Source organism: Lolium rigidum, chromosome 1, assembly GCF_022539505.1.
Source record: "Lolium rigidum isolate FL_2022 chromosome 1, APGP_CSIRO_Lrig_0.1, whole genome shotgun sequence".
In the NCBI taxonomy this organism is placed as follows: domain Eukaryota; kingdom Viridiplantae; phylum Streptophyta; class Magnoliopsida; order Poales; family Poaceae; genus Lolium; species Lolium rigidum.
This window is the reverse complement of record NC_061508.1, coordinates 315,720,914-315,744,300: the sequence shown is the minus strand read 5'-3', so window position 1 is coordinate 315,744,300 and position 23,387 is coordinate 315,720,914. Positions and strand designations below refer to the sequence as shown.

The following is a 23,387-nucleotide window of genomic DNA, read 5'->3' as shown; positions in this document are numbered from 1 at the left end:
AGGTCGCCGGAGTGAAAGTAGGAGAGGAGAGGAGGAGGTCGCCGGAGTGAAAGGAGGAGAGGAGAGGAGGAGGTCGCCGGAGTGAAAGGAGGAGAGGAGAGGAGGAGAGCAGGAGGAGGAGGAGGAGAGGAGAATGAAAGCAGGAGAATGTGTGGAGGAGGAGGGAGGAGGGGGTTAAGTGGCCGGCTCCTCCCATGCATTTTGAAATTCGTGGGCGGGAAGCTAGCAGGTGGCGCACCAAGGCATGGGTGCGCCACCGCTATTTTTTTTCTATTTTTTGCCCAAAATCTAAAACCTGAAAAAAGTTCTGCTTCTGTTTTGAATTTGACGAATCCATTTTTTCTCCAAACGGCCGTAGGCGGTTGAATTCGAATAGGAAATTTCGCGTAGATCGATTTTGATATAAAAAAGTTTTTCATCGGAGGTCGTATGCAATCAGAAAACCCGTTTTACCGAAAGATGACGCCATTTTGCATAATATATAAAAATTCATTTTTTTCAATTTTCACTAAACCTAGATGACATATTACATGGGCATTTCAAAGGATTTAATTTTTTGAATTTTCTATCTATTTCTTTTATTTTTTCCAAACTCGAAAAGGCGATCCGGGGGGGTGTGGAAATGTTTGGGCATCACATAGTAGGTGCGCCACTGCTACAAAAAATAGCTGTGGCGCACCTCTGCACGGTGCGCCATTGCTATGTATAAGGCTGGCTCAAACCCATGGTCAAACTTAGTGGTGGCGCACCGCACCGCAGGAGAGGTGCGCTACTACTACATTTTTAATAGTGGTCCACCACTTTCCGGTGCGCCACTGCTAAGTAGTAGTGGCGCACTGCCCTTCAGGTGCGCCACTAACACCCATCTTACGGCTAGGCCTTTTCCTAGTAGTGAGAAGAGGAGTGGGCTCTCATGCAAGAGCCAGCTCTAGCACGTGCTCCTAGGCACTTTGTGAGAGTGAAATATGAGCCATCCATGGATAAAGTAGTACATGATTATAGCTCACTATTATACATATTGGCTCTATACTAGCTACAAATGACATGGCACATGTAGGGCCCTAGGCACATGGCTTATAGCCAGCAGCTGGCTATACTATTAAACTTGCTCTTAATTTGGTGTCTTCTCTCTTTCTAAAGATTGAGTATTTGCGTGTTACACGACCTGGCTAGTGGCTTACATCAACCTGGTGGGACTAGGAGACGGACAGGTCCCAACGTCCTATTAAGTATTAACATACGGACAAGACACCAGATTAAGAGCAAGTTTAATAGTATAGCCAGCTGTTGGCTATAAGCCATGTGCCATGGGAAAAATTGGATCCATACCACTAAAAGATTAGATCTTTAGAAAAACTAGCACAGTGGCCCTCACAAATGCGAGGGCATTTTTCTTAATGTGCAAAATATATTCAACACATATATCGTTGGTACTTTTTTATTAAGATATAAAATTGTAAGTCTCTACATCCACTATAACGAAAAGGGCATGCTGAAAACTCCCACAAGGTATTTCGAGGAATATGTTTTCTTTCTATTTTTACACAAGGAGGTTGATTTAAACCTAGCACCTCCTGGACTCAAGTGAAGATACTCTACATAGACTATAAATATTATGCTAAAATCCTACTTGTTCAATAGAACTAATCGCCTTTAATTTCTGGATACATGATTAGCATCTCTCTTATAAAACACTATACCGACGAATATATATGTAGTTTGTATAGGAGATTAGATCGCCATGTTGGCAGTAGTATTTATGTGATGTTACATCCTCATGCAAGGTTAAAGTTTGGATATTCCATTGTTTTGCCTTGCATATGAATGGAAAGTATTTTTTTAGAATCATATGGATGTAAAGTTACTGGTGCACTATTGTTAGACCATGTTTAAATGCGCCATATACAAAACTATTGATACGGGTGCACTAAAAATAAGGTACACATGATTAATACAACTACGAAGATCAATTGATTAATACAACCGAGTCTTGGGCACACACCAGGCTAGATTACCCGTGAACCCTGAAGTAACGTGGAAGTATACCAAAAGAAATTCCTAGCAAAAGTGTGGTGGAAGTAACCAAAAATTAAAGAAATTCCTAGCAAAAGTGTGGTGGGCAATCTATTCGATCAAAACTATCTTCCCTATGTAGCATGTACTCTTCTTACGATATATTTCTAATTAAATCCAGCAAAAAATTCTTAGCACACTTTAAATAATTTGGAGACTCCCCATGGTTCAAAACAAAACTATGACACGTTTCCTTTACATATAAATAGTGAAAAAGGGACCTACACAGTTATAGTTACGTAATTAATATTTTTTCATCAAATAATATCTAACTGCTAAATTAATTTAGGTGACGTAGATTAACGTGGTGGTTCTATTAAACATCCATATATTGTTCATTTGTTTATATAGTATATAAGAGTACGTCATTGATTAATATCTGAGATCACATGGTTTGCTTGACCAAGCGAAAAAATTGATGGACCAATAAATAATGTCATTTTCCGCTGCGGGTTGTTGATGTTTGATTTTGGCGAAAGAACTCAAATACGGCAATGGCTGGAGCTAGCAAGAAGAAAAGAAATTATTGAATAGAGCTAGAGAGTCCTAAAAATGCACGTTTAGATAGGCTCATTGTTTTAGTTCACGAGTCCTTTTTCTTTTTTACGTCTTCTACATGGTACGCTGACCTGAGTTACCCTCCATATTTGATACATATGTTTTTTTATGAAACGTGTCAAATCTAATTACACAGTTACGTGAATATTAGTTGTTTATTAAATCATAGCCGTAAATTTTAGATCTAACAGTTAAAATAATTCTGATGATGTGGATTAACGTAGTGTCTCTATTTAAACCTCCGTATTGTGCTTTTAGTATATAATAGATACCACCGAAAGTTTTGGACTTAGAAAAATACCACCCAAAGGCTGTTCCGTTGCTTACCATCACCGTCAACTCACCGTTTCCTTGCTCAAAATAACGTTTGAAGATATATAAAATCACCATTTCAGCATCCGTTCATCTCCAGTTTCAGCAGCTTAACGCCTGTATTACATCCTAATTTCCAGCAACATTTCAACACCAAAATTTAGCAGCACTACAGTCAAATATAACAAGACATATGAACACAACTTTTAGCACCACATTCGGATATATACGAGCATCTCCACCGGGGGAGCCCAATAGCGCCCCCAATAGCAATTTGAGGGCCGGTGGCAAAATTGAGCTCACACCGGCGCATCAAATAAAGCGTCGGCCTTGCTTTTGAGCCCAATAAACCGCCGGCAACCCCGTGTCGGCCTCATCACGCGGGGTGCCGAACGGGCGCACGCGCCGGCACCTCGCGCCACGTCGGACTTCGTTCGCGGACATGGTGGTACGGCCGCGACATTGATGGGATGCTCGCCGCGTGCAGCCATGGCGTCGACCCGCCTCGCTGGCCGCTCTTCTTCATGCAGGTGCAGTGCATGGCGGCGTCGCATGCGCGCGCACCGACACGGGCGTTGTCAAGAGCTTCTCGATTTGGTTCGTCCGGGTCCGGCGGCCGGCAGCGCTCTGCGCCATACGCGAGGCCGTCTAGTGGCATCGTCATCCGCGACAGCCCCCGAGGCTGCTCCTCCGCACCGACGAGAAGGACGGCGCCAGTGAAGGAGGCGCCTGGCTCGCTTCCACGCGGGCACCTCAAGGAGGAAGCCGTGCACCCGCCGCTGGCGGCGTCGAAGAAGTGGTGGGAAATGGAGCTTGAGGCGCAGGCAGCCTACCGCCGTCCCGATGACCCGGAGGACGCACCGGGCAACACCTTCTCGTTGGCCGCTCCGTCGACGAGGACTAGTGGACTATCGGCAGGTGACCTAGAGGGCCGGGAGGCGGAGATGTGGTCCACCAAGGACTCCGGCAACTTCGTCGACCTCGCCGACGATGGCAGCAACGGCCTTCAACCGCTAGTTTATTTTTTGCATTCTCCGTCTTAGACTTGCCAGAAAACGAATGAAATCCTTTGACTTTTTCGTTTTTTAATTTTTAATTTTTATTGCGATCTCCGTTTCGGTGTGGAGAAACCCTCCCCAAATGGAGAAAGGCCTGCCAGTGGCCCCGATAGAGCACTGCCGGCGCCACTATCGGCGCCTATTTGGGGGCGCCGGCGGAGAAGTTCTAACAACACCAAATTAGCAGCCCGGCAGCTAGATATATAACACATCTTGGACACAAAGTTCAGCAAAAGTAACAGCTAATTGTTCGCAATTTGTCCACGGCATGGCGGTTCCATCCTTAATGATCTACTCAGCAAAACTAACAGCAGAAGACCGCAGTTCATAGAAAAGTACAGTACTATCCAATCATCTGCCGTTGATTCCTCCAGGTGAGAAGCGTTCAGAGGAGCCGCCGCCAGGGAGGTACGCCGCGGCGGATACGCGTCGCCTGGTGGTCTCTGTAAATCCTGGGCAGGGTGAGTTATGTGCGTGTGGGCTGCGTGTGTGTTGTCTGTTGTGTGCTGGGATGGATTTAGTCTTTTTTTTCCTCTATGTAACTTGATCGGTTTGTTTCAGTTGACGTGCAGCTGACGGTGGTGGTAGAAAGTAGTAACGGGGCTAGATTTGAATGGTAGTTTTCTAAGTTCAAAACTTTCAGTGATATTTTTCTAAAGATCCGATCTTTTAATGGTATAAATCTAATTTTCCCAAGAGAGAAAGTAGCGTTGTACAGATCGTGAATTCATGATGGGTTGCAAACGCAAATTCGAAGCGGCCTGCCTCGTCGGTGCAGGCCCCAAGGCCATGCTGCCGGCGTCACTGGAGGCGGCGACAAAGAGCAAGCAGGGAAGCCTGAAGACCAGCTCGTCGTCCAGCATATGGACGGCCCCCAAGAAGGGGCAGCTCAAGCTCAACTTCAACGGGTTGTGCAAGTACAAATCCAAAATATCGAGCATAGGTGGAGACTGGAGTTTATCGTGATGACAGGGGCAAGTTCATACTAGGCGTCTAGGCTACGCGAAGGGGATCGGCCAGGCGACGAGCTACAGGGCCGAGCTGATGGCGCTCAAGCACGGATTCGAGCTCGCAGTGGCGAACGGGTGGCGTGACATCTCTATCTCGGGCGACCTCAAGGGTGTCATCGACGCCATCGCTGGCCGTGTGCCATTCCGGATGAAGGAGGACAAGGATCAGTACATGGAGATCACGGCGATGCTCCCGCAGCTCGGCAAGACGACCATGGTGCACGTGCGCAGGAAAGGGAACAAGGCGGCCCGTGGCTTCGCGAAGCTCGGTCATGAGGCGGCTACGCTGCGGCTGTGGCACGGCATTCCGCCTGACAGTTCTCTCCGGCACCTTGAGCAGGACGCAAGTGAGCTGAGGGAGGAAGATGAGCAGAGCTGCCTCGTCGCTGCAGACTTGAATGCCACGCGAAGAACTCCGCCAAACCTGAAGAGCGTCCCGTCCTCGAGCACATGGACGACGCCGAAAAAAGGGCGGCTGAAGCTCAACTTCGACGGGTCGTCCAAGTCCAAAGGATCGAGCATAGGTGGAGTCTACCGCGATCACAAGGGCAAGTTCATCCTAGGTTACGCGGAAGGGATCAGTAGGGTTACAAGCTCAGTCGCAGAGCTCATGGCGCTCAAGCGAGGGCTCCAGCTTGCGGTGAAGAACGGGTGGAGCGACATCTCCATCGAGGGGGACTTCAAGTCTGGCATCGACATCATCGCTAGCCGTGCGCCGTTCCGGGCGAAGGACCTGGGGCAGTATATGGAGATGGCTGTCTCCCGCTGCTTGGCAAGACGACCATGTCGCACGTGCTCCGGAAAGGGAACAGGGTGGCCCACTACTTCGCGGAGCTCGGGCACGAGGCAGCGCCTCTGCGGCTGTGGCACCACATTCCGCCCGACGAGGTTCTGCAGCGTCTTGAGGAAGAGGCCCCAAAAGAATATTACCCCCGTAGGCGGACATATTGGCACTATCTACGCCGCTCTTTTGCTTTGAGACGTATGCTATTGTTATTCCGAAATCGTCATGCCCCTCGGCGCCGCGCTTCCTCCACGGCTCGGCAAGGTGGATGTGTCGCACCTAGGGTAAAAAGGGAAGAAGGTGGTGCATGCCTTCGCGAAGCTCAAGCACAACACGGCTCGGTGGCAGATGTGGCGTGACATACTGGTGTAATGGTTGGGTAGTTCTTTTTGACATACCATATGTATGTGATATCTAGTTCGACCAATTCATTGGCATGACTGTCATTAGGTTTGCAAAAAAAATTGACTGCTGGACTCGCACGGGTTAGACTAGGAGCATATGTTTCAAGTTCCAAATTATGAATACTATTTTCAAAAAAATAACCATGGAGCAAAAAACGAGCTTCTTTGGGGATACTTGCTTAGGGAATTCGATTCTCTGAGGCAACGAGTCTATAGTGTCTAGACATAGTGCGAGAATGGCCTCAGCTAGCCGAGTTCACTGAAGGTGAGCCCAAATCCACGAAGACAATGCCTCCGTTGTTGATGTTATAGGTTATTTTTTTATATTGAATAAGGCTTTTCAATTTGCTGCAAGCTCGTGTGCCCTATGCTACAAGATGAGACATATTGACATATAATTACAGACGTCTTCCCAAGATGTTGTCTTCATGCTGCAAAGTTGATTTTGTGTTGTTGCATTTCTTGGTTTTCATGATTTTCATCAAAGTTTTTTCTGCACTAAATTGGACATGTTGATTTTTCCACGCTTCTTATAAATATTGCAGAAACAAAAATGCAAACTTATGTTGCATTGATTGGACGGCGGAGAGGCAGACTGGTCGACTGATAGTGCAACATATCAATAGAAAAAAAAAAACTTGTTTTCTACAACCTGGGTTCCATTCAGATCTCTTCCCTGGATGCTCCGCCAAGATCCAACTAAGGCCCTGCCTAAATATTTTCTTACTCGGCCTCAATTAGCTGAACAAACTTGTTGTTTCTCGCATGGCTATGAATTTCATTAAGAAACTGGAGTACATGGTAAACAAGAAAACAGAACCTCAAATCGTCGCTTCTCCCTATAGAAGATGCAACTCCAAAAAACACCAGCAGACTGGTACTCAAACTACTGACAGACACAGAAAAAACTACCAGGTTCAGCAAGCAACTTATTACAACAACAACTAGACAGTACGTTGCATCTCCCAAGAGAACATACAAACTCTCGAGAAAACCAGCAGAGAGCAGACTGCTATCCAAACTACTAGAACCAGCAAAAAATACTCCTCCCAAGCGTTTCTCCTGGACACTTCAGAAATCGGGAGGGCCTTGGTGAAAATCTCCTTTGCCACAGTGACATCGCACCTGACGGTGAATACGTCGTCCTTCAGGTAAACCGATCCCTCTAGATCGCTCCTCTTGATGAGTTCATAGCCCTTAGTACATTGGCAGCTGGAGAAGCTGCACAGCGGGCTGGACTTGCTGAAGGAAGGCACACGGTTCCCATCTTTGTCGAGCAAACTAATCTCGAAGGCGGCTTTGACTTCATCGACAGTAGTGTCATCAAGATGCAGGAAGACGGATATCCAATCGGAATCCTCCGAGCCGTGACTGTCGGGGCAGTACTTCAGACACCACCTGTGACCACCGACAGAGAACGTCTCGGACGAGATGAACTTGGCGTTGCCGAGCCCCTTGGTGCGGGAGTAGCCGTCGATGCGGAGGATGTGCGATCCAGACATGGCTGGGGCGACGATGGCTGACGCCGTTAGCGACGGCTCGGCATCGCTTGTGGCACTCATGGAAAATGTAAACGCGTTGGCCACGGCGAGGAATAGTAGGATAGTGGAGTTACAGGAGCAACGGGAGATGAGGAATGGCTGATAAGAGGCAGATCGAGAGCTGCTTATATATACTGCCGTGTTGCTGGGCTTTCGCATTACTCAGGCGCATCACACGAGCAGTCGGGTGGCTCGCATCCGCCTATCGAGGAGACGCGCACACGCTAGCCATGGTTTGAAAGCGTTCTGAATGACAGATTCTGGCTCCTCGACTTCGTCGTAATTTTACACGTTCCCGACCCTAATTTTTGTACGTACGAGTCCAAGCAAAAGAAATACTCCACTGGCGGTCGCATCGCAGACGTGCAAAAATGTTTGTGCGCACGTTGATCTGTAACACTAGTAGGTTTCATCAAAAAAAAAAATTGCTTGATAGAGACCAGTTCCAATGTGCGTTGCGTTGGAGCAACGAAGGACGTGGTGGTTGTTTTTCTCCTCCTGAACAGAATGTGCAATATCTGGAGGTGCAGAATTTTCCTCAGCCGCCGTAATTGAGGCTAGCTGGTGCCCAGGCGGCAACAGCAGTTGTGGCTGCTCTCACGATCGATGGCCTCCGGCGGCGAAGGTCTCAGAAGCAATGAACTTGTGCGACCCGGTGTTGCCGTCCGGCCGGTGCGACGATTGCCGGCGCGGACAGCGCCCGCTGGTGGCACCGAGGGAAGATGCAATATTGTTGACCATGGAAGTGTACTCGCTCTTTCCCATTTTATGTTGTGCAGAATTTTTCGTGTAAGTTTAACTGTCTGAATTTTGATAAAAAATATAGATAATAATACAAAGATCTACTACGATAAATACATAAAATATGAAAATATATTTCATGATATTTCTAAAAATATTATTCTTTTGTTGTAAATTTTTATCAATATATATGATAAAACTTTATGAAGTTTGACTTTGACCAAATCTTATATGCAACATATTTTGGACAGGAGGGAATATATGCTAGAGTTCGGAATAATCCAGCCCTTCCAAAACTAGTTTGCATCTAAAGTTTCATAATTTGGTCAGTCTTATGTCCGTGTTTTTGCGTGTTACACGACCTGGCTTATATCAACTATAAAGGGATTAGGACTAGGAGACTGGAGATGTCCCTACTCCATCTCCTAGTGTAATAAAGGGTGAAGAATTTTTTTTAGACCGCAACATTAGATGGTAATGTTGGTGATGTGTAATAATGTAATAAATTTTGTATGTAAATGTGTTTTGGGAATTTTGATAAATAAAAGACTTAATTAAAACTTATTATTTATTTAGAAATTTACTAATTATTGAATATTCTTGGAAATTTGGATAAGTAAAAGACTTAATTAAGACTTAATAATATTTTTATTGGATAGAGATTATTTTTATGAACATTATGATTTATTATTTGTATTTTCTGACTTGAAATGAATTTTCTATGAATTTATAAAGTTTACCACATTTTACGGAATTTGAAATGAATTTTCTATGAAATTTTCCAAAAGCACATTTAGTTCCCGTTGGTACCCTAAACCGGGACTAAAGGTCGACCTCGCGCGTGCATTTTGGCAGGCTGGCGAAATATCTTTAATCCCGGTCGCAGCCACGAACCGAGACTAAATGCCACACCTTTACTCTCGGTTGCAGCCACCAACCGGGACTAAAGGTGTCTCGCCGTATAATCCAGGGCCACTCCCCTCCCCCGATCGACATCGCCACCTCTCCCTCCCTCTCTGCCCGTACCCGATGACCAAACCCTAGCTCCAGTGCCCCACCGCCCCAGGCCACCCCTAGCTCGGTGCGATTCCTAGAAGCTACACCTTGCCGCCCCGAGCCTCCTCGATGACTCGCGCTTTTTGAGAAGGCCCCCAGTCGACAGAATATGATGTTCTTCCCCGCGATTCCTAGAAGCTCCGCCGACCGGCACACCGTCATCTGACCTCCCCGCGGCTCTCCGAGAAATCCTTCGCATTCAGGGTGAGCTCATCGTCCATCCGCCCTATCGGCGCTCTCTCCCTCTCTCGTAGCGCTAGGCTGATGAGTAACTGCTGCAACTCTCGACATGATTTTCGATAAGGAAACAATAGAACAATATGAGAGCATTGCTAGAAATCTTGGTATGATTGATTCTCAATTCCTAGGCATGGAAGATATCCCCAAGACTGATGTAACATGGAGATTTGCCATCGAGGAGCCTCTGGTCAGACCTAAGAAGGTCCCGCATCTACCAACAAAACTCTGAAGATTGCATGACTGGTACATGGATATCTCAAAGGAAGGGCGAATCATGCTCATGGTGCAAGTAAAGAAAGAGCAATTAGTTATGTGACAACCAGATATGTATTATGCTTGAAGATCTTTTTCAGTTATACAATCAAGACGTTCTCGACAAATCTCTCGTCAGTTGCTATTGTCTGTAATGATTTATTTATGTAATTAAATCTCTAGCTCAGCTCGTTCATTGCATGTAATTATCCGGTTCTCACTATATTTTTTGTAAGCTATTATGCAGAATGAAGATTCTCGAATGCAAAAGATGGTGAATCTATGTCATTGGGTTCATTAACCCATATAGCGTTCATTTTGTTACGGTACAACAACACGCCAAGCACATAGAGGCTAACTTGCTAAGGTTTTTACTTGAATAAAATGAAAGAGTGGAAATACTATTTTCTTACAACTTCAAGTGAGTATTTTTGTTTTGTAGACATTCTATTTTGTTTACTCAATATTTAGTGTAATTGATGAGTTATGCATGCCTGCGTATTAAAACGTGTGGAGCTTTCATTGGATTTTGTTAATCATTCAAGTTGACGATGGAAAAGTTGATGTCATGGATCCATTAAAAAAAGACCCTAAGGAGTACGAGAACATCATGTTTATGCTTCATAGGTAATTTCAATGGTTATCGCATTATATCGGCCTCTTTTGTTCATTTTATGATATCAAGTAATTAATAACTTCTTTATTTATTTTCTTTGTCGGGCAGGGTTTGAAAACGGTTCATCAAGGCGGTTACCTGTGACTGGAAACCGAAGCTACATTTTCGATGGATCCAGGTAAGTAGTACTAGGTTTGCGCATATCTTTAATTCTAATTTCAATACCATTATCATGCTTGACTATTATTTGATTGAATAATATTTTTGTAAAGTGGTTGAGGCAGGAAAATGCAACTAATTTATGTGCATTCTGCGCTTGCGAGTTCATTCACATTACGACCAGTGAGCGGTGTAGAGTTGTTTTTATTCAAGTACATAAACAATGTTCACAATTTTATTTCATTACCATAATTGTGTTGATTTTCATTCATAATTTCTTTTATGATGATGTGATATATATATATATATACGAAAACTCATATATTCATATTGATCTCCTTCTTTTAAAGAATGAAAAGATGCGGGAGCAGCTCCTACCAAAGGACCGCGTGCAAGCAATTCAAGAGGAATTGGCGGGATTTTTTTGCTTACGGAGGTCACATCTGCACACGGAGAATACCATGTCACTAATGGCTCCATGTAATTTAGTGATCTCCACATAATTAGATAGATAATATGCTAAATCTTTTATCTCTCAACATGCAGCCATGCCACCTCATCATTTCTATCTTAACAATTTTCTCTTCTTATTTAGCAACATATAATCTATTTTGATGCTCAATGAAACTACCTGCTCGAGATGAGAGCTTCTATTTCGGGCTCCCGTCCATCCATCACTCTGCCTCCTGATCTATACTTCTTATAAAGTAAAACCCCACTAACTGCAATTAATGTTAGTCTATCTCTACATGCAAGCCATCCACATCATATATTCCATTAGCCAATCAAATATCGATGTCATCCCCACTAACATTCATTATTGATGTATCCTTGCATGCAAACTATCTATGTCACCATTTTTTGATTAAAATGTCATAATAGCTAATTTATAGCCATCAAATATAAAAAATAATGTGAATTAAGTTTAGCATCTCAACTATTTTGGCCAATTGAATATTCCATACTTCTACAGATAATTCATATTACATATGTATTATACCATTTTATTTAGACAATATAATTTTTTTAGAAGATTCCCACTGCAACGCGCGGGGCATCCTTCTAGTTTGTCTTAATATTCTACTCCTTCGCCTCCTCCACGATCTCATGCACCATAATTAATTGAACAAGAAACGGTTGTAAGTAATTATTGGAAAAAACTGATGGAGGGCAGGCGCTGCAGCCTTTTAAATACCTAGATTCTGGCATGAGTAGATCCATTCACATGCAACATCCTCTGTTCGTAAAGTCAAACGTGCTTTCAAATTTGAAAACTGGTGGCTCAAAGAAGAAGACTTTCAAATCTGTGCTAAAAATGATTGGATGTCAACTGTAAATAAGCCTTTCTCGGCTAGGACTAAACATCTTGCAGGAACCCTGAAAATCTGGTGCAAAAAGAAGAAACCTCTAAACCAGGAGCTGAATAACATACAGGAACAGCTTAAGCAGATCCAAATGCAACCGTTGGCTCAACAGGACCAAGCGCTCGAGATGTCTTTGGCAACTAGGTATGAACAATCCTTAACCAAACTCACTGATTTCTATATGCAAAGAGCTGAAAAACATTGGATTAAAGATGGTGACAGGAACACCTCCTTTTTCCATCATGTTGTTGTTAAAAGAAAAAAAAGGAATACAATTGCTTCAGTCAAGGATGAAAATAATATCATGTATTATATGCCAGACAAAATAAGCAACACCTTTGTGAACTATTTTAGATCAATCTTTGCATCTGCGCACACTAACAATGGCAGGCCTTATATTGCTACAAGTTTACCCCTAGACTACACATACAGTATCCCGGACGAACAGGAAATCATCGACACACTAAAGGACATGAAAAGAAACGCTTCACCGGGGCCAGATGGTTTCAACGCGGAATTCTACATCGCAACATGGGAGTGGATAAGGAATGATGTTGTTCAACTTGTAAGAGATTTCTTTCAAACAGGTATTATGCCAGCTCACATTAATGAAACTCACATTGCTCTCATCCCGAAAAAGCTTGTTCCTTTGGTTCCGGCAGACTATAGGCCTATTAGTCTTTGTAATGTCATCCACAAAATTATTGCAAAATGTTTAGCTAATAGACTTAAGCCTCACTTGCCGGATTATGTGCATCCCTCGCAACAAGCTTTCATAGAAGGTAGACGGATCAGTAATAACATCATTATTGCTCAGGAAATTACTCACTCCTTTGCTTTAAGCACTTGGAAAAGTAAATCTTTCATGCTGAAAATTGATCTTGCGAAAGCTTTCGATAGGCTTGAGTGGGATTTCATTGTAGCGGCGCTTGAGCGTAAAGGCCTACATGGTCATTTCATTAATTTAATCCACTCGTGTGTTTCTTCGCCGACTTTCTCTGTAGTCATTAATGGCCAACCTTTTCAGAAGTTTCGAGGCAGCAGAGGTGTCAGACAGGGATGCCCTTTATCCCCATATTTGTTTGTTCTTGCAATTAATGAATTATCTATATCATTGCAACATGCCATGTCTCAAAGCTGTCTTGCAGGTATAAAGCTTGGACAAAATTGCCCTTCGATCCATTCTCTACTTTTTGCTGACGATCTTCTAGTCTGCGGACAGGCTACGATACAAGAAGCTATGAAAATGAAAGATATTTTGCAGGACTTTTGCCAACGCTCAGGTCAGACTCCAAATTGGGACAAGTCGGGAATTATTTTTAGCAAGCATGTCAGTCCAGACATTTCTCAAGCCATAACCCAAATCTTCCCGGTGATGCCTATTGACAACAATTTTGTTCATCTTGGCCACCCACTCATCCTGCCAGCAAAAGAAAGAACTTCGGCTTACAATTTTGTCTTAGACAAATTTAAATCCAAACTAAGCACCTATAAAGCGGACAAGCTTTCTCATGCAGCCAGACTTGAACTCATCAAATCCGTCTTCTCTTCCATTCCGGTTTATTATATGTCCAATATTCTTTTTTCCAAAAAATTCATTGCCAAGCTCATTGCCATTATTAGAAAATTTTGGTGGACTGGTGTCAGAGAAGAAACAAACTCTAAAGCCCTCTGTCTTAAAGCTTGGAAGGATATTTGCACTCCAAAAAATGAAGGTGGGCTCGGCATTAGAAACTTGCAGGCGATGAATCAGGCCCTCATTCTCATGTCAGCTTGGAGAATTGCTGATCAGCCCGGTGATTTTCTACACGATGTTCTCAAATCCAAATATTTCCCAGACTCTTCAATTTGGTGCCCAAATTCAAGTGCTCCCAAATCAGCCTTTTGGGCTTCCATTCTAAAAATTCTTCCTATCCTTAAAGCACACTCTTTCTATCAAATCACTAAAGGCGACATTTCCATTTGGAGCACGCCATGGTGCAACAACTGGGCTGGTATATATGATGCTCTGATCATCCAACCTCCTGGGTTTTCATATCCGGCCCAAGTTAAGGACTTATGGCTTCCAAACCAGCAACAATGGAATACAAATCTCATTGATAATCTTTTCCAGAATCCCTTGGCCACTTCAATAAAAAATACTTCTCTTATCCCATCACAAGATGAGGACATGCTTTGTTGGAAACTCACTCCCACAGGAAAATGCAACACTAAAAGTGCTTACAAGGCATGTCTTCAAAATTTGCAAGAAAATGGAGAACCAAGGCCAAGTGAGGTAAACCCTGACACAGTGTGTTTATTAAAACAGATTTGGAACAATAAGCAGCTCATTCCAAGAGTTCAGGCTTTTGGATGGAGAATACTCAGGAAAGCTATTCCAACTGGAGCTAGAGCAGGTAAGTATTCCAAACATATTAGTAAGCTTTGTTGCAGGTGTGGTATGGAAGAAACAGATTGTCATCTTTTTTTTCACTTGCAATTTTGCTAGAGCAGCTTGGTTTAATCATCCCTGGTACATTAGAACTGATTCTCTTATTCTAAACACCAACTCCATCACTGATATTCTTTCAAAGCTGCTCAACATGAATCATCCGAATGCCACTCTAGAAAATGTTTTAACTTTCATGTGGTGCATGTGGAAATCTAGGAATGATGCTCTCTTCAATAGAAAGCAAGGACACCCGACTCAAATCCATTTCATGGCTAATACTCTAAACCATAGTTTGGAGATGCTTGATGTTTTGCAGGACAAAAGCATCAAGAAGCAGGTACAAAGTAGAGACTTATTTTCACAGGGGCGAAAAGAAAAGAAAGCTCAGATGCAAAAACAAGGTAGTACTATCAATTCAGTACTGCACATAGCAGGATCAAAGATATTCACTGATGCAGCTTGCAAAACAAGAAAAGGGCCAGGCTTAGCTTCAGGAGTGCCTACTGGAGTGGGAGTCTACTGCCAAATTCAGGAGGAAGGCACAAATGCTGAAATCATGATACAAGCTTCCATCCCCACTACTACTTCTGTTCTTCAAGCAGAATCAGAAGCTCTTCTTGTTGCTGCCAGAATAGCTTCGGCGCTTAACCTACGACACCTCTCTTTCCTGACGGACAATAGTACTCTAGCCTCTGCAGCAGCTTCACAGGAGACAACCATTCAACATATTCCGTGGGAGATTAGAAGACACATAGCTGATTACAGATCTTTGACATCATCTACTGATGTAGCAATTTACCATATAAGAAGGAATCTCAACGAAGTAGCCCACAAGTGCGCTCATCAGGCTCTTAGACATTATATGTCTAAGCCTATTCTCAGTTGCACTTCTTCAGCTCATAGATATGAGAATTGTCCTTTACTTTCTGCAGTTTCTCAGATACAATCAACATGTCTTGTACTAATTGTTGTAAACTGCCTATGAGTTGAATGTTTTCGGCGCCTCCGGCGCCTCAACTTGTTCAAAAAAAAAAATCCTCCACGCAGACAATACGGCACCGTCCTTTATTACACAGCGGGATTCCTAGCCTGAGGATAAATGACTTATCCATTGACTCTTTCTAACCTTCTGCTTACTTTGATCCTACTTTTCTCAGATTCCACACTCAAGGCTTCAGGCTCTTTAATCATCAAGCTAATGTTTCTTGCGAGTTTGTATTTAGATAAATCATGGTTGATAATTATTTGGTAGTTAACGTTCTTTGCTGTTTAAATTATTGCTTCCGCTCGAAATTTGGTATGCTTTCTCTCTCCTCTCTCCCGGTTGAATCACGGTCTTTTACCTACAGATTTTAGTTTGTCTTCCCCTAAGAACCTCCATATGATGTTGGGATATAAAGTATTGAGGCATTAGATTTCAAGGTCGTGGGACTAGCTAGCGGCTAATATATATTCTTTTCATTTTAACTCTTGAGTTCTGATTTGTGATAGTGACCAGGCTGGAAAAACACTGGTAGATTTACATTCTGCATTTCATATTTTCTCGAGAAACCATTGATGGAGCATTGGGGTTTTTAGGTCAGATACAATTATTACACTATGTATGGACGCCAAGCATGAGCCATAGTTTGTGGATGTATGCATGCTTAATTTAATTATTTTATTTTAATTGTGTGCATGGCAAAAAACATTTTGTGCTTCAAATCAACTGTCCACACTCCTTTTAGTCCATTTGCTAAGAATTTACCCTTTCGTTTGCAGAACATATAAGTTGGGACTACTTACGTTTTTGGTAGGTTTATTTCAAATTTGAACCAAAACCACAATTCTTATTATGGTTCGAAGGGAGTAGCAGAAATTGCAAATTGAGAGACAGTTGTATTTGCGTAGAAATTATAATGAATTATTATTTTAACTCGCTTTCCTCCTGCAAGTTCGTTGGGTAGTGTTTCATTTACATATATGAAATTATGTCGGCACGAACAATTTGTTTATTATAGCGCATATCCTTTGTTAGACGTTCTGTTTTTATATTATGTGCCTATATATATTTAAAACGTATATGTAATCAACATGTCTGCAGCAACGTGCGGGGTATCATCTAGTTGTATATATATGTATGCTCGATCATAAGAGAAATTATATTATATATGTATCAAGTGTACAATATGTTGTAGCGTAGAATATGTATCTGAATACTTGTTTGAAATGAAAAGGAACTTAGACACAAAATGAAAATGAAAATGAATTGAATGGAAAATATAAAATAAAGGTGCCAAATCCTAAACCCTAGAGGGTCTTACCAACCTGGGCTAAAGGTCCTCTAATGCCTGCAGCTCACGTAGAGAGTCTTTAGTTCCGGTTTGTAGGCAACCGGGACTAAAGAGACATACCTTTAGTCCCAATTCTGTAGTCCAGATTGAAAAATAGGAACTAGAGTCCGTTTCCAACCGAAACTATAGCCTCTTTTTTCTGCTAGTGTTCTCATACACTTTGCCATGCGCCTTGGGGGCTGCTGTACACCAACCTGGTCGGCATGTACGGGGCGCCGCTCACCCCAGCGACCAGGTAGGTGGGTTGGGCCGCGGCCCATTAAGAGTAGGTACGTTTTTTCTTCTTCTTTTTTGCCGTTTCTTTTCTATTAATATTTTTATTTTTTAATATCTAACTTTTAAAAAATATATTTTTGGAGAACAAAATTTCAAAATCTATTCAGATTCGAAATTTTTGAAATTTTAAAAATATTCAGATTTTGATTTAATTTTTTTTTCGAAATTTGAACATTTTCGGATATGGAAATAATTTAAATTTGGACATTTTTTTAAATTTGTAAAATTTATTTTTCCAAAAACTAACATTTTTAGTTATGAACATTTTTCGAATTTGAACATTTTTCCAAATTTGAACGCTTTATATATTTAAACGGATTTCAAATTTGAACGCTTTTATAATTTGAACATTTTTTGTATTTGAGCAGTTTTCAAATTCGAACGGATTTCAAATTTGAAAGTTTTCAAAATTTGAACATTTTTTGAATTTTAAACAATTTTCAATTTTGAAAATTTTCTGAATTTAAATCACTTTCAAATTTGAACATAAATAAAAATAAACAGAAAAGAAAAAAAACAAAAAATAAAAAGAAACAGAAAGTAAAAAAATAAAAAAAATGAAAAGGAAAGAAAAAGAAAAAGAAAAAGAAACAACAAAACAGAAAACAGAAAACAGAAAAAATAAACGAACTGGGCCGACCAGGCCGGCCCATACCGCGCGCAGGGGGTGTGCGGCGTGCGGTAGCGGCCGACCTGGTCGGTGTATAGGATTTGCCCTGCGCCTTGGTGCGCGGCAACCCAGTCTCTTCGTCTGGGCCCTCCCGGGCGACGATGGCCCGCTTGTGGCACAGGATGACAGGAAAGATGCACAAGCCTTGCCGTGGCCAGTGTATGATGAAGAAATCGATAAATCCAATTCTTCCAATTTCAGTTTGCATCTCTAATCTAAAGTTTCTTAATTTATTTAGTCCACGTGTAAGTTTCTCCGTCTCCTAATCTAAAAGGGCACTAGCTAGGACCTTTTCCGTCTCCTACTCGTGTACCAGGTAGAAGCAGGTAGAGGCTCTGTCTACATAAAGAGCTGAAGATAACTCGTTGTATTGATCTGAATTCATGATGGAGAGCAAAAGCCAGCACAAATCGGCCTGCCTCGTCGGTGCAAGTTGCAAGGCCACGCCGCCAGTACCACCGGAGACGACGATGGAGAGCAAGCGAGATAACAATACCGGCTTGTCCACAAGCATATGGAAGGCTCCAAAGAAGGGGAGACTGAAGCTCAACTTCAATGGGTCGTCCAAGTCAAAGTCACGTTGTCCAGATCATGAATTCCTAATGGGGCGCAAATGCAAACGAAAATCGGCCTGCCTCGTTGGTGCAAGCTGCGCGGCCTCGTCGACAACTCCGCTGTCGGCAACGGAGAGCGAGCCGCAAAACTTGAAGAGCAGCTCGTCCTCCAGCATATGGACACCACCGAAGAAGGGGCTGCTTAAGCTCAACTTCAATGGGACGTCCAAGTCCAGAAGATCGAGCATAGGCGGAGTTTACCGCGATCACAATGGAAAGTTCGTCCTAGGCTACACACAACAGATTGGCAGGGCCACGATCTGCATGACCGAGCTCGTGGCACTCAAGCGCGGGCTCGAGCTCGCAGTGGACAACGGGTGGCGCGACATCTCCATCGAGGGCGACTTCAAGGGTGCCATCGACGCCATGGCAGGGGACTGCGCCAAGGCGAGCGGCGCGATGGTCTGGTCGAAGAAGGACATGGACCAGTACACGGAGATTGCCACGATGGTCTCACAGCTTGGCAAGACGTCCGTTTCACACGTGCTCCGGGAAGGGAACATGGTGGCAAACGGCTTCGCGAAGCTCGGGCACAAGGCGGTAACGCTGCAACTAAGGCTGGACGTTCGGGCCGAGCTTTTGGCTCGGCCCGAGCTTTTCCCGGCTCGGCTCGTTTTGGGCTCGGCCCGTGTAAGAGAGAGACCGAGTTGGGCCTGTTTTTCTGGCCCATGGCGGGCTGAAAGCTCGGCTGGCTCGGCCCGAAAAACAGAGGGAAGCAGTTTGGGCTGGTTTCTGGCCCAAAAAACGTGATGGGGAATGATCAGGTCACAGCATTCAAAAAAAAAAGCAGCCACAGCACGCACCCAGCTCGAATTCGTCTCGTCTCTGGTTCTTCTCCCTCGCGCACGCACGGCCGCCGCCGCCGCCCGTGATGTCGCGCACGGCCGCGTCCTAGCCCCTCCCCCCTCGCGCCCCACCGTCCCATCTCGTCCCAGCAGCTGGCGTCCCTCTCCGCCGACGACGGTGCCACGCTCGCGCCGATGCCGCCGTCCCTCTCCATCGCCTCCGGCGTCGTGCCGGCGCCGCGTCCGCCGTTCGTCCCTGTCGTGCCGGCGCCGCGTCCGGCCGTCCGCCGGCCGTCCCCGTCGTGCCGGCGCCGCGTCTGGCCGTCTGCCGTCCGTCCCCGTCGTGCCGGTGCCGCGTCCGGCGTCCGTCCCCGTCGATCGATCCGCGCCGCTAGAGCTGCTGGGTTTCCTGCAGACAAGAAGGAACAGAGTTGTGGGGCCCACATGGCAGTGACTATAGACGTCCAGCTCGCGAGCCAGCCCGAGCCAGCCCGAGTTTCCGTCGAGCTCGAGCCGAGCCCATTTTTCGAGCTCGTGGAACAAACGAGCCAGCCCGAGCCGAGCCCATTTAGAGCGAGCTAAAAGCAGGCTCGGACCGAGCCCAGCCCGAGCTGGCTCGTGTCCACCCTTAGCTGCAACTGTGGCGTGACATTCCGCCCGAGGAGATTCTGGAGCACCTTGAGAAAGACGCAACAGAACTGAGGGAGCAGGATGATGAGCAGAGATGCCTCGTCGGTGCAAGCTGCCGATGAATTCGGTGGCGGCGACAGAGAGCAAGCCGCAAGACCTGAAGATCGGCTCGTCCTCTAGCATATGGACGGCACCAAATGAGGGGAGGCTCAAACTAAACTTCGATGGGTCGTCCAAGGGGAAGTCTAGGTCCAAACGATCAAGCATAGGTGGAGTCTACCGCGATCACAATGGAAAGTTCATCCTAGGCTACGCGGAGGGGATCGGCAGGACAACAAGCTCCGTTGCAGAGTTTGTGGCCCTAAAGCGTGGGCTCGAGCTCGCTGTGAAAAACGGATGGCGCGACATCTCCATCGAGGGCGACTTCAAATCTGTCATCGACACCATCGCGAGCCACGCGCCGCTCTGGGCGAAGAAGGACCTGGAACAGTACATGGAGATCGCCACGATGCTCCCGCTGCTTGGCAATACGACCGTGTCGCACGTGCTCCGGAAAGGTAACAGGGTGGCCAATGGCTTCGCGGAGCTCGGGCACGAGGCAGATACTTTGCGGCTGTGGCACCATATTCCGCCCAACAAGGTTCTGAAGCACCTTGAGGAAGATGCCCAAAAGTACATTACCCCCCTAGGTTGAGCGTCACAAGGTTCCCGGCGAGGTTCTCCAACACCTTGAACATGACACTGACGTACTTCAATTTGCAGTCTTTTTTTTTTTTTTATGGAAATACTTGTATTCACCCAACAGTAGCAAGGATACAAGATCTGAACGCGTACAAATACAAGCAAAACAGAAGCGGATACAGTGAGCAGGAACCGCCGAGGATCTTCATCTTCATCATCCACAAGCCATCGAGGCGATCCTCCACCAGCGGACACCCGCGAAGCAACCGCCGTCGACGACCATCCAAGGAGCCGGAGGCACCCCCAGCCGAAGGCGTTGAAGAGCCGCAGTGACCACCAGCCCCGGAGAGCCGGATCTTCATCGCAAAGGAGCAGCCGGCCGGCGACACGCGCCGAGCACCAACCGCTCCGGATCCGACACGGACATGCCGCGATCCCACCACCGCCAACCACTCCCCATCCTCAACAGCCGCACCACCCCCATCCGGGCTCGCCGGCCGCAGCAGAACCACCGCAGCAGGCCACCCGCTCCTGAAGCGGACCCCGGAGACCCCACCACCAGCGCCGGAGCAAGCACCAGCAGAGCAGGGAAGAGGACCCGGGACAAAAGGCCCTAGCTTGACCGCCGCCACCGCCTCGCCGGTCAAGCACAGGCACCAAAGAGCCTCCACCACCTCTCCGACACAAGCGCCGGAACGGGGAAAAGAGGGGGAGGACGAACACCACCACACCGACGCCATCGCCACCGTCTCGATCACGCCGGGAGGACACACACACACCTAGAAGCAACCCCTAACTATACACGACGAGGACCGGAGCTCCCCCCCCCCCCTCCCCCCACCTCACGGTGCCGGAACGGCGACCGGAGGTGAAGGGGAGCGGCGGACTCGCCGGCGAGAACCAGGGAACTGCGGGTCGCCTCTCTCGGTTACTGTAGAAAGAGATAGGGACGGGGAGGGAGAAAGGTTCAATTTGCAGTCTTGGACACACACAAATGTTTCGGTCTAGGTTGGAATGTATCCAGCTCTCCTGCACATGGGACCGGCAATTAGAAACGTTCGATCAGCCGTCTACCTATTGTCTGAACTGGCTTGAACGTTGGATTGAAACGTTCTACCTTTAAAACATAACCCCAACCGCGCATACCTCTGCATAATTGTTTTTCTCATTGTGTGTCAGAACTCAAAATCTGAAGAACAAAACCTTGTAGCATTCCAAAAATGACAGTACAGCATAGTTTTAGTGTACGCATTAATCACCATTGCTTGCAGCAAATCATCAAGAAAAATGGTCGCACTTGGGCATCAAATGAATTTAATGGTTGCAGAAAAATCAAACATGACAGTACAACATAGTTTTAGTGTATACGCAACAAATCACCATTGCTTTCAGCAAATCATCTAGAAAAATGGTCGCACTTAGGCATCATACGAATTTAATGCTTGCAGAAAAAATCACTGGCCCGCATGAACACAACATTTGCAACAAACATAAGACTAGTCATAGTGGGGAGTAACATGGAGTAGTAACATGGTATATATTACTACCCTATGTTACTACCTTTATAGTGGGTAGTTACATATATGTGGTGTCATGCATGCCATATTTATTAGATTGTAGACTCATCTTGTCTTGAGAAGTGTGATGTTATGGTAACATAGCTAGTTACCACCCCACTCTCTTTCTTCATTTATTGACATGCCATGTCACCAAAATGCTTTGGGGTGTGTGATGTTACTGCCTATGTTACTCCCACTATGAGCAGCCTAAGGGGTGAGCATAGCATGTCAGGTGAGTGTTTCTGGCTGACAGTAGGAGCATCACTTCATGACGCCTAAGTGTTCGCAATAAATAAAAATAAGGTTCTAACATGTCAAAATGTATGCTCCATCAAGAACCCACCTACTCCTAACCTTCATTTTGGAGCCTTAACCTCGCTGCCTCGAGCTCGCCGAAGCACGGCCACCGCCAGATCTAGTTTGTGAACCAATATGCCACTGAACACCATATTTCACGTTTCAGTTTTCCATTTGGGCTTGTAAGTGAGGGCATCCATTCATCCCACCCAGAATTATGGACGATCAATTGAGGGTTGCCGAAAATTAGACGGAAAAGGAGCACTAGGCGAGGACAAGGGTAGGAGGAAGCACGTGTGACACGGTTGGTCGTCTTGCCGACCTGCGCTGCCATGGAGTCACACCTGCACCAGGAGCTCTCCCCAAATCGTGAGCGCAATGTCACCGCCGCACTGGCCGCCGCTTGACCCAATTCACAAGCTAGCGTGCAGCCGCCACGGAGTCGCCACCGCACCAGGAGTATACAAGGGATGAGAGTTGTAAAACTTTACTCGGTGGTGTTGAGTCCAACTCCAAGGGATCCAAGACTTATAGTTTTTTGAAAATCAAACCAAGTAAAGTTTGACCAATCTTTTAGAAAAATTTATCAATAAATATAATATTTTGTAGATACAATACAAAAATATATTCATTATCAATCTAATGATATTGATTTTGTATTTTGCACGTTAATGATCTTTATTAAAAACTTAGTCAAACTTGACATAATCTAACTTTCTAAAAATAATATAAGCCTTAAGTTTTGAGATGGAGGTAGTACCTGTTAGGGCCACGCCAAATGTGGAGCAATTTCAGCCATCACATGCATCATCAATGTGCGCTCTCCTTACCTAAGTTGGTTGTTCCTATAAGAGCTTTGATCAATGTCCAAAAGGGATGATTCAACAATAAAATCAAATGAAGGTCTACCCGCAAAAACAAGGGTCAAATATACAATAAAACT

The 23,387-nt window shown here is 45.1% G+C and overlaps 1 protein-coding gene across 1 annotated transcript; it reads left to right on the top strand.

Annotated features, from left to right (window-relative positions):
- Positions 1-20,001: 20,001 nt before the first annotated feature.
- Positions 20,002-20,601, top strand: LOC124661690. Its single transcript, XM_047199570.1, has one exon. It carries the CDS (start codon positions 20,002-20,004, stop codon positions 20,599-20,601), a length of 600 nt encoding a protein of 199 aa, XP_047055526.1.
- The last annotated feature ends 2,786 nt before the right edge of the window (positions 20,602-23,387 follow it).